The sequence below is a fragment of the Gekko japonicus genome, unplaced genomic scaffold (assembly GCF_001447785.1).
Source record: "Gekko japonicus isolate JY-2015 unplaced genomic scaffold, Gekko_japonicus_V1.1 scaffold2663, whole genome shotgun sequence".
Lineage (NCBI taxonomy): Eukaryota > Metazoa > Chordata > Lepidosauria > Squamata > Gekkonidae > Gekko > Gekko japonicus.
Genome location: NW_015168125.1, coordinates 33,672 through 45,638, shown reverse-complemented (window position 1 = coordinate 45,638; position 11,967 = coordinate 33,672). Strand labels below are relative to the sequence as shown.

At 50.0% G+C, this 11,967-nt stretch overlaps 1 protein-coding gene across 4 annotated transcripts in view; it reads left to right on the top strand.

The window, feature by feature from the left end:
- Window positions 1-953, top strand: part of METTL22 (methyltransferase like 22) — a 25,874-nt gene extending 24,921 nt beyond the window's left edge. For all 4 annotated transcript variants that reach the window (XM_015414901.1, XM_015414900.1, XM_015414899.1 and 1 more), the window contains one exon: window positions 686-953. In XM_015414901.1, coding sequence (XP_015270387.1) covers window positions 686-721 — 36 coding nt within the window. In that variant the 3' untranslated portion in view covers window positions 722-953. The remainder of the gene's footprint in view (window positions 1-685) is intronic.
- The last annotated feature ends 11,014 nt before the right edge of the window (window positions 954-11,967 follow it).

The window sequence follows — 11,967 nt, the reverse complement described above, 5'->3', positions numbered from 1 at the left end:
GGGGCCACTTGACTATTAGATATATAGATATGGAGCAGAGGTCCATCAGTGGCTATTAGCCACAAGGTATAGATAGGGGCTCTGGGGCAAGTGATGCTCTGTCTTCTTGGTGCTGGGGGGGGGGGTCAACAGTGGGAGGACTTCTAGTGTCCTGGCCCCACTGGTGGACCTCCTGATGGCACCTGGTATTTCTGGCCACTGTGTGACACAGAGTGCTGGAATGGATGGGCCTTTGGCCTTCGGCCATAAAAAAATAAAACTCAGCACTGCCTTGTAGTGGCTACTTCAAAAAAAAGAAGAAGTAACCGTATGTGGCAGTTTAACATGCCAGGTACCTCAGTGGTCGTACGAGCCCAGCTTTTCGGGGTCCGTGTGCCAGCAAGAGGAGATGGGTAAGGCTGCTTAGTGAAGTTCCGTATACCGAGATTCCGAAACATCTGTTCATCTCGTAGGTGTAGATAGGACTGAGTTCTTCCGTGAAGTGTAAAGTATCCCCTCCACGAGTAATTCAGGTGGGAAGGCGCTTCCACACAACGCTATTTTGCGTGCTGATAATGAAGTTCCAAGTTCTAGGTAGAAAACAGGGACGATGCAGTCTTCAAACGGTTTTGTTTTGATTCATGATGTTGATAAACCTCCGATCCGTTTTTCAGAATCTGTGTTTTCTTTCCTCCCCACCAACCAGGAGCTGTGGAAAATTACAGCAAGTTCGGACCTCTGAAAGTGGCACTCCAGAGAAACAGCAATAGACGCTGAAACTTTTCTACAGTTCTGTACAGAATAACTTCCTTAGGGAAGGGTTTTTGGGTTTTTTTGTCTAAAAGACATCCTCTGCGTCAAACCAGGAACTAAAAAACAGGGGAGGATGGTTTATAAAATAAATAATAATTATATAGTAATATAATGATGATAAATTGGTCTGGGGTATGTGCTTGCTGATGAAATACACCCATAGCAGCAATTCTTGGTTGGTGGTTGTGACTTATGGTCTGTTTCCACGATGTGCTTTGTTTGTGCCCTATTATGCTTAAGGCAGCTCTTTTCAAAAGTGATTTGTTTATTCCGCTTAGAACACAACAGCAAACATAGAGAAGGGCCCAACTATATACAATTTGAACCAAGGGAAACCACACCCCCTAGAACAGTAATATCCAATCAATAACGAGTGCCTGGAACCAACAGGAATTGTCCCCGCCGAATGTCAACTGCTGTCCTGATTGGTCTGTCTCCCGACACCGACCAATCCTGCGGCAGATTTCAGGATACAAAGAGTCAGTGGAGCTTGTGGCTGAAGCTCAGGCATTCCGCACTTACTAGTAACACAATACACAACAGCCCTGAGAGCTGTTCCAGGGGAGCGGCATCTCTGGATACAAGGCTATGAAAAGGACCATGGAAAATGGCCGCTATGTGGCATTACTGGGTAGGGAGCACGCCCTTCCTTTAGACGGATAACTATTAGTTTTCTGTGCTGTACCTAAAGCCACAATGCTAAGAGTCACAGTCCCGGGCAGCAGAGATACCTGGCTTCTGAACTCTCGCCAGGTATTGTCCACCCTTGGGAGCACAAAGGGCTTGCTTTAAGGTTCTCAAATGTAGGGGCTGTGGCTCAGTGGCAGAGCATCTGCTTGGCAGGCAGAAGGTCCCAGGTTTAATCGCCAATTAAAAGGACCAGACAGGAGGTGCTGTGTGAAAGACCTCTGCCTGAGACCCTGGAGGGCTCCTGCCAGTCTGAGTAGACAATACTGACCTTGATGGACCGATGGTCTCGATTCATCATGCGTGTGTTCATACCTCCGATACAGAAGTCCTGTACGGGAAGACAGTTTCAGAAGGTAGCCATGTGGAGCAGCTAGATTCCAAGCCCAGTGGGGTATAAGCTCTGGAGAATCATAGAATCCCAGAGTTGGAAGGGGTCCCTAGAGGCCATCTAGTCCAACCCCCTGCTCAATACAGGATCAGCCTAGAGCGTCCCTGACAAGGGTTCGTCCAGCCGCTGCTTGAAGACTGCCAGGGAGGGGGAGCTCACCACCTCCCCAGGTGGCTGATTCCATTGTTGAGCTACTCTGACCGTCAAAACGTTTTCCCTAAGATCCTTTCCGCCCTTAATTTAAACCCATGATTGTGAGTTCTCCCCTCTGCTGCCAACGGGGACAGCTCCCTGCCCTCCTCTAAGTGACAGCTCTTCAGATACTTCAAGAGAGCCATCCTGTTCCCCCCTCCACTTCTTCTTCTCCAGACTGAGCATTCCCCAGTCCCTCAGCCTTTCCTCACAGGGCTTCTTGGTCTCCAGGCCTCCGATCCTCCCCGTCGCTCTCCTCTGCACGTCTGTCCACGTCCTTTTTGAAGGGAGGCCTCCAGAACAGCACTACAGTACTCCAGTTGCGGCCTGATCCATGCAGTGTACAGCGGGACTACGACATCTTGTGATTTAGATGTTGTGCCTCTGTTGATACACCCCAAGATCGCATTCGCCTCTTTTGTCTCTCAGACCTCTTGTCATCAGACGCTCATGAGCTTGACGCTCGAATGCTTCTACCCCCAAAATCTTGTGGGTCTCTGCGTGGCGAGAGAATCTCTGGGTGGGGGCAACTGGGAATGATTCCTGCTCTCTGGGCATCCCGCTTGAGAGAGGCAGGGCTGCAGGAGGCACCAGCAGAAAGATAGTGGGAGGTTAGTAAAACCAAAGCATTTGCTGCAGAGGAAACTGGAGAGGGCTACCGTTTTACCCTGGGACTGAGTCAAGCTCCTGCCTGAATGTTGCTAGAGGCAGGATTTAGTAGGGTGTGGTAGAGCCATCCCTCCCATTTCCTGAGGCCGACTTCCTGCTTTGGTGCCAGACCCTGGTCAAGGGGCCTCAGTCACGGTCCTAGCCCAACGGAGAGGGGAAGCGTTCATCCCAGGGCCGTTCACTGCAGTCACAGATTGTGCAGAAGTTCCCACCTCTGTTTTAATTGCATGCAGACATGCAATTAGCACTCCAGGTGTTTTGAGACATTTCCAAAAAACTATGTTAGAAAGACAGGAAGAGGCCGGCCCTGCACTGTCCTGACCAGTGTTCCCTCTAAGCTAAGTGAGTGTGAGCTAGCTCACAGTTTTTTAGCCTCCAGCTCACACGTTTTGTAAGGAAGGAGGGCGCCAAAGCAAACTGATTTATGTAGCAGCCGAATCGCTTGCTCACAACTTTAACGCCAGTAACTCATAAAGTTGAATTTTTGCTCACAAGCCTCCACAGCTTAGAGTGAGCATTGGTCCTGACCGGTGTTCCCTCTAAGCTGAGTTAGTGTGAGTTAGCTCACAGTTTTTTAGCCTCCAGCTCACACATTTTTGTCTTCGCTCAGGCAGGATGGCTCCAAAGCAAACTGATTTATGTAGCAGCCAAATCGCTTGCTCACAACTTTAATGTCAGTAACTCATAAAGTTGAATTTTTGCTCACAAGACTCCACAGCTTAGAGGGAGCATTGACCATTTTTTTGAGGAGAGTTTCTAAAGATGTGTTGAAGATTTTCAGACTCCAGTGAAATTGTCGCTGATATGTATTTGTATTCGGATGATGCTGGGAATGCCTCGGGTGGTTTTCTTTTTCTGGAGTCACAATACTTTATACCGTGGGGAATGATGGAAAAAATGCTTTTCGGAGAGTGTGGACAGCTTTCCACTAGATGTCGCTGTGAACATGTGAAGACCCCAGAATATCACGACCTGGTGGCCTGAACTACTCTGGAAGAGTGTTCCGCCTTCGCTCGTTGCAGACACAAACGCCATACCTGCAAAGAAGATTCTGGAATAAGAAGGGGCGGACGTCCCCTCCATCCCAAAGAACGTATCAGTATGGGATGTGTGCAGAATCCAAGTTTGTTTCCTGAGCATGGGATGCTTAGGGGAAGGAGGACACTAATCCTTTTGCTCTTCCTTAACTCTCGCAATCGTGAGCACAGACATAGGGTCAAAGTATACAGAGAGGTCACTAGTCCACCTTAGATAGCCTTACTCAAGACTGTGAGAAGAAGCCATGCTGGATATGACCAGTGGTCTACGTAGTCTGGGGTACTCTTTCGCTCAGTAGCCACCCAAGGCGCCCCTCCCTACAAGACGGTCTAAAAAGGAGGTTGTGGATATCTTTGTCCCCATCTTTTCCTCCACCCCGCATTAGCATGCAGAGAAGAAGGAGAAGAGATTGGCTTTATATCCCCCTTTTCACTACCCAAAGGAGTCTCAGAGCAGTTTACAATCTCCTTTTCCTTTCCCTCCCGACAACAGACACCCCGCGAGGTAGGTGGGGCTGAGAGAGCTCTTTCGAGGACTGCCCTTGAGAGAACAGCTCTGAGAGAACTTATGACTGACCCAAGGTCACCCCAGCAGCTGCATGTGGAGGAGTGGGGAATCAAACCCGGTTCTCCCAGATCAGAGTTTGCGTGCCTAACCACGACACCAAACTGGCTCTCTGAAGGAGGAAGTCATCCTGTCTACTAACCATCGACGGGCCTTTCCTTCCTTCCATTTATCTAATCCACTTTTTTTTTAACCAACAAAAACGACATCCCGGGGGCAGAGGGTGCGACAGCTAATTCCTTGTATCCGCAGCCTCACCTCGAGCGTGAAATTAGATCTTTTCTCTCAGGAATGTTTTTCAACCAGAGTCTCCCCTCGGAGCAGATTTTGATTGTTTCCACACAAAAAAACACCCCACAAAATATGTTTTGCTTTGAAGTTTAATCTTTCTTTTGTGTAGGAAAAATGGCTGGGTATCTCCTTTGACGTTTAATGGGGGTCACTGGGACAATTCCACAAAGTGACAGTAACAATGGTGTTGACTGCTTGTGAAAACAGAACCTAGCCGCTCCAATCTCTTTAGTATTCGAGGTGGAGGGAAACAGGATTCAAAATACGTTTCTTATGTCCTACTAGGACAGTCAATTCAACCGTTGGACGTTCCTTTCTCTCATTTCCCACAGTTCACCAAATCACAAAATTAAGTACAGTTTTGTTTTGTTTTGTTTTTTTGCACAAAATGCAAAGCCCAAATGCTGGTGAATTCGCACTGACCTACTCAAAGTAAGGCCGAAACACTAAGGTAGTAATATTCTGGCACCTACCATTTCACACTCCAGGGGGGTGGTCTTATTTTAAGAGCCAGTTTGGCGTAGTGGTTAAGTGCGTGGACTCTAATCTGGGAGAACCGGGTGTGATTCCCCACTCCTCCACTTGCACCTGCTGGATGACCTTGAGCAAGCCATAGTTCTGGCAGAGCTGTTCTTGAAAACAAACAATTTCTGTCAGAGCTCTCTCAGCCCCGTCTACCTCACAGGGTGTCTGTTGTGGGGAGGGGAAGGGAAAGGAGTTTGTAAGTCGCTCTGAGACTCCCTTGGGTAGTGAAGGGCAGGGTATAAATCCAATCTCCCTCTCCTCCAATCCAATCTCCTTCCTCCTCCTCCTCCTTGGGCAAGCCATAGTTCTGTCAGAGCTGTCCTTGAAAAAGAGCAGTTTCTGTCAGAGCTCTCTCAGCCCCACAGGGTGTCTGCTGTGAGGAAGGGAAGGGAAAGGAGTTTGCAAGCCGCTCTGAGACTCCTTTGGGTACTGAAGGGCAGGGTATAAATCCAATCTCCTCCTCCTCCTCTTCTTTATGATAACATTGGTGAGAAAGGTTTTGCCGTCTCGTGTCCTCATTTTACTACCTGTAGAAACACAGCAGAGCATTCAGGGGCGACAGCCCATCTTCAAGCTGGGGGCGACACACTCCAGAATTGTACCCCTGGGTTCTGTACAATGGGTAGAGTGCCCCCTTTGGTGGTTTGCCAGATGGGAAGGAGGGCTTGGTTTAAACTCTGCTGGCGAGACAAAAAAACGCTCTCCGGTGGGACTTTGAACTCACCATGCAAGGGAGTGCCTCACCGGATTGGCTGTGAACGACACCCCCCACAGAACGGGCTTTCAACGCCATCCAGTTTTCTGGGTCACCCTTTGTTCTGCGGTCTGAACAGTCGGAGAGCTCCGGCTGTGCTTTTCTTTGCATGCTCTTTCGCAGGCCCTGAGGGCCTTCCCCCGCTCCGCCTCGCCGTCCTGCGCTCGGCTCCCCTGCCCCTAGTCCCTTAATAACAACACGCTCTTTCTTTGCAGAGAAATATCTCCCCCCCCCCCAATTCAGCTCATAAGAACATAAGAGCAGCAATGTTGGATCGGGCCACTGGCCCATCCAGTCCAACATTCCGTGTCACACAGTGGCCAAAACCCAGGGGCCCTCAGGAGGTCCACCAGTGGGGCCAGAACTCAGAGGCCCTCCCACTGTGGCCCCCCCAAGCACCAAGAAGACAAAGCATCACTGCCCCGGACACTGTTCCATCTACACTTGGTGGCTAAGAGCCACTGATGGACCTCTGCTCCAGATGTTTATTTCAATGCCCTCTTGAAGCTGTCCATGCTTGTAGCTGCCACCTCTTCCTGTGGCAGGGAATTCCGTCTGTGAATTATGAAGACAGAGCATCTACTGCCCCATCTACACCTGCTGGCTAAGAGCCACTGATGGACCTCTGCTCCAGATGTTTCTTTCAATGCCCTCTTGAAGCTGTCCATGCTTGTAGCCGCCGCCACTTCCTGTGGCAGGGAATTCCGCCTGTGGATTATTCTCTAGGTGAAGGAGGACTTCCTTTTATCTGTGCTGAGCCCACTGCTCCTTCATTTCATTGCACGCCCACGAGATCTTGTATTGTGAAAAGGGGAGAAAAGGACTTCTTCCTCCACCATCTCTATCCACCATCTTCCTCCACCATCATTTTGTAAACCTCTTCTCATGTCACCCCCTCAGTCATCCTGTCTCCAAGCTGAAGAGCCCTAGCTTAAGCTTCTGTTTGGCATGCCCCACACCCTGGGTTGCCAGCCTGCAGGTTGAGACTGGAGATCTCCCGCTATGACAATACTGGTCTCCAAGCAACAGGGATTAGTTCCCCTGGAGAAAATGGCTGCTTTGGAAGGTGCGCTTTATGGCATTCTACACCACTGGAGTCCCTCCCCTCCCCAAACCCCGCCCTCATTAGGCTCCACCCCCAAAATCTCCACCCCTACAGCTGGGTCCATGAAAGGGAGGAGACTTGTACAACATCTCTTGTGCCACGGAAAAGCAGTTGGGAAGGATGGGACGCAGCAAGGAAAATGCAGATCCTTAAAAGAATATGAGCCCCCTCCCCCAAAATATATATATCAAAAAAACTAAGATCATGTCATCCGGCCCCATCACTCCTTGGCAAATAGAAGGGGAACGGAAGTAGTGACAGAATTCATGTTCCTGGGATCCAAGGCCACTGCAGATGGTGACTACAGCCATGAAATTAAAAGACGCCTGATCCTTGGGAGGAAAGCTATGGCAAACCTAGACAGCATAATAAAAAGTAGAGACATCACCCTACCAACAAAAGTCCTCATGGTCAAAGCAATGGTATTCCCAGTAGTCATGTATGGCTGCGAGAGTTGGACTATAAGGAAGGCCGAGCGCTGAAGAATAGATTCTTTTGAACTATGGTGCTGGAGAAGACTCTTGAGAGTCCCTTGGACTGCAAGAAGATCAAATCAGTCAATCCTAAAAGAAATCAACCCTGACTGTTCCCTGGAAGGCCAGATAATGAAACTGAAGCTCAAATACTTTGGCCACCAAATGAGAAGGGAGCACTCACTGGAAAAGACCCTGATGCTGGGAAAGATTGAAGGTCAAAGAAGATGGGGACGGCAAAGGATGAGATGGTTAGACAGTGTCATCGACGCAACGAACATGAAATTGAGCGGACTTCAGAGGACGGCGGAAGACAGGAGGGCCTGGTGTGTTCTTGTCCATGGGGTCGCAAAGAGTCAGACTCGACTGTGCGACTGAACAACATAATGAGGCCACTCCCATTCTTCAGTGCACACAAATCTGTGTTAAGCAAACAAAATAACTAACCTTTTTTATTTACTTCATTTACACCCCACCTTCCTCTCTAATGGAGACGTGAAATGACTTAACGTTGCTCTCCTCTCTTTCATTTTATCCTCACAAGAGCCCTGGAAGAGAGGTTAGGCTGTGAGTGCACGGAGTCCAAGCTTTCACAGCAGAGTGGGGATTCGAACTGGGGTCTCCCTGATCCTTAATACTCTGTCCACTACACCACACTGGCTCTAAGTCTACACTCTTGTTATAATCCGTTAAATGAGTTAGTCATCAACAACAGAAGCACAAAGCAAGGCTGATATACAATTATTCTGGTCTGTTAGGATCCACTGGAGCCGGGTCTGAGTCCAGAACTGTCTCTCCCTCCAGGGCTGGTTTGAGTTGGGCAAGTGCCCCAGGATAGAATGGAGCTAGAGGACAGGGTTTCTTTCCACCCAGTTTCCCCACACTGCTCTGCCAAGTACCTATTCCCACCTGCCAGGGAATGAATCTGGCTCATCCTTCCTGGCCATTCCTGGGCACACCTTTTAAATGCTTCCCCAAGGGAGGGCCAACCCTGGGCTCAGCCAATCCTCTCTCTCCCCAACCCAGGCCTGGGAGTGACAGGCCCCTGGGCCAATGGAAAGAGCTGGCTGCCACTGCCCAGCCTTCTCTAAGACTGTCAGTGCTGCCTGCCATCCCTGCCCCTATGGCAGAGCTCCTCTGGGTCTCAGTGCCAGGGTCCTCTCTGGTAGAAATTGGGCTGGCTTGGCTTCTGCTGCTGGAAGCCGGAACAGGGCCGGCTCGAGGTGTTTCTGCGCCCTAGGCGAGGCTGCCTTATGGCGCAGATGCCAACCGCCCGGTGGGGCCTGGAGACCTCTGGAGCCAGCCACCCTTTTGCTGCCGCCACCACCGCCTCCTCCCCCCCGCCGCCGCCACCACCAAAGGGGGGGAGGAGGGGGGAGGCACAGCTTGGCAGCCCATCCAGGGCCTGGCACTCTAGGCGAATGCCTAGTTCGCCTAGTGGGTGAGCCGGCCCTGCTCACGAAGCAGAATTTTTGCTCACAAGACTCCACAGCTTAGAGGGAGCATTGCAGTGGAGTGAGTCTGAACCGGCTGGTTGGTTGGTTGGCTCTTCCGCATTGTGCAGAGAAACGAGGCAGAGAAATGCCCTCATCATCTGCTGCTCCTTATCCTCCGCCCCCTCCCCCAATTGACACGACCCGGCTGTCTCCGGCATGAGCGGTTCTCCCAAGGCGTTGCCATCTTCGATCGCAGGGCACAGCCTAACTGGCGTGATTAAAGGTGGCAGCTCCTCCCCGCGGGGAATTAACGTCTGGGCCGAGAGCTTTGGAGAGCACGGCAGGAATTATAGAAACAATGCAAGAATCCAGGGGCAGGAGGGCGGGGGGGCGAAGGAAAACTGGGTCGAAAGAGCAAGATGTTTAGCGTTCTGCAAAAAAAGATGGAGGCAAGCAGTCTATCAGGAAGCTTCCCGGGAAACTGGAAGATGTCCTCATTGAATAAATACACTTGAGTCACGGTGTTCCCTGAGTTAGTGCGAGCTAGCTCACTGTTTTTTAGCCTCCAGCTCACACATTTTTGTCTTAGCTCAGGAAGGAGGGCTCCGGAGCAAACTCATTTATGCAGCAGCCCAATCGCTCGCTCACAACTTTAATGCCAGTAGCTCACAAAGTAGAATTTTTGCTCACAAGACTCCACAGCTTAGAGGGAGCATTGGTCACGACACAGCTGGAACCGACATCTGCCAATATTTCAAAGTCATGCGGCCTTCCAAATTGTCCCGCAGATGTCTGAACGTGAAGTTTGGCCTCCCAGTCTGACTGCTACCAGCGTTGTTTTTTGGGGTGGACATCAAATCAGAACCAGTGCGGTGTAGTGGTGAGAACACTGGACTTAGATCTGATGTTCTCCGATTCAGGTTCAAATCCCCACTCTACCGTGGAAGCTCGCTGGGTGTCCTTGGGCCGGTCACACAGTCTCCGCCGAAGCCTGCCTCACAGGGTTGTTGTGAGGGTAAAATGGAGGAGGGGGGAATTTAGGTCCCCATTGGGAAGAAAGGAAGAAGCAGCAGCAGTAGAGGAAGAGGAGGAGGAGGAGATTGGATGTATACCCCGCCCTTCACTACCGGAAGGAGTCTCAGAGCGGCTTACAATCTCCTTTCCCTTCCTCTCCCCACAACAGACACCCTGTGAGGTAGGTGGGGCTGAGAAAGCTCTTTCGAGGACTGCCCTTGAGAGAACAGCTCTGAGAGAACTTGGGACTGACCCAAGGTCACACCAGCAGCTGCACGTGGAGGAGTGGGGAATCAAACCCGGTTCTCCCTGATTAGAGTCGGTGCTCTTAACCACTACACCAAACAAGCAAATATGGTCTTGCATTGATCAAGTACCAGTTAATACCAAATCGCCTTGTGTTTCAGCTCTGCCAGAGGTACAAACCACTAAAATCAAATACCCTCTAGGGATATCAGATGGCAAGTATCCAGTGAATAACTGGTGGAAATGTGTGCATTCAGTGAACTTCCAGGCATTTAACATCAATATTTGACATCAAAATTTGCAGGGGGAAAAAGCAAAGTTTAGGAATGCTAGGATTCCTCACCCCATCACTCTAAAGGCTGATCTCGGTATTTGCATGAGCGACCTCCAAGGAATATCAGACTCAAAGGCAGGCAATGGCAAACCACCTCTGAAACGTCTCTTGCCTTAGGAAAAAAAGCAGGTCTAGCTCGCCACCTAGTGGTGCGTAATGCTAAAAGCGCTAGAACTTATGGCTGCCAGACAATCTTAGCTTCTCCTGGCTCTACTACACACACTGCCATGCGATAATTCATTAATTACGAGGGATCAAGCTTCACTGGCAGCTTTCTGGTCCAGACTTCTATAAATCAGCTGTGTGGTCCACACACCCTGGACATTCGTCAGGCATTATTGGATGGACTGGGATTCCAGGTCGAAGCTGCAGTGGGGAAGGTGGCGTTCGAAGCGATCTTTAGCTGATTAGCCCATACCTGCCTCCTCGGTAAGTGAGCTTCCTACTTAAAGGAGGGGCCGTGGCTCAGTGGCAGAGCCTCTGCTTGGCATGCAGAAGGTCCCAGGTTCAGTCCCCAGCATCTCCAGTTAAAAGGATCAAGCAGGGGACGATGTGAAAGACAAGACCCTGGAGAGTGTCTGCTAGTCTGCATAAACAAGACTGCCTTCTATTTGTCTGTCTGTCTGTCTATCTATCTATCTAGTACTGCTCATACGGCTATCAACTTAAGCAGAAATTAGTAAAGGTAAAGGTTTCCCTCGCTCGAAAGCCAGTCAAATCCGACTCTAGGGGGCGGTGCACATCTCCGTTTCCAAGCCGAGGAGCCAGCGCTGTCTGAAGACATTTCTGTGGTCATGTGGCCGGCATGACTAGACACCGAGGCGCATGGAACGCTGTTACCTTCCCACCGAAGCAGTACCTATTTATCTACTTGCAATGTCTTGCTTTCGAACTGCTAGGTTGGCAGGAGCTGGGACCAGAGACGGGAGCTGACTCCGTCACGCGGCACACTCGGGTCTCGAACTGCTGAACTACCGACCTTCCAGCCTGCAATCCAGCATCTTAACCACTTGAGCCACCGCAACTCCTTATAAGCAGACATTAGGACCCCCCAAAATATTTAAAAACATTTTACTTAGTATTATATCTCTTAATATATTTGATTATTGCGCCTATGCATTTTTGCGGCTGAGAGGGTGACACGATCATTTGTATCCAACAGTAGCCATGACACCTGGGCTCGCAGATTTAACAATTCCATATCTTTAAGTCAAGGCGTGAATAAACAAGCCCTCAACTCGTTGAATGTAGGGCACTCCATAATCGTATGCAGGGCTTTTTTGGTAGAAAAAGCCCAGCAGGAACTCATTAGCATATTAGGCCACACCCTGACAGCACAGCTCATTCGCATATTAGGTCACACCCCCATGTTACCAGAAGCGTGGTCATCCAGCCACACCTACCTTTTGCTTGTTATTCTGTTTACCTTGTTTGTTGTCAAAACCCAGGGCTTTTT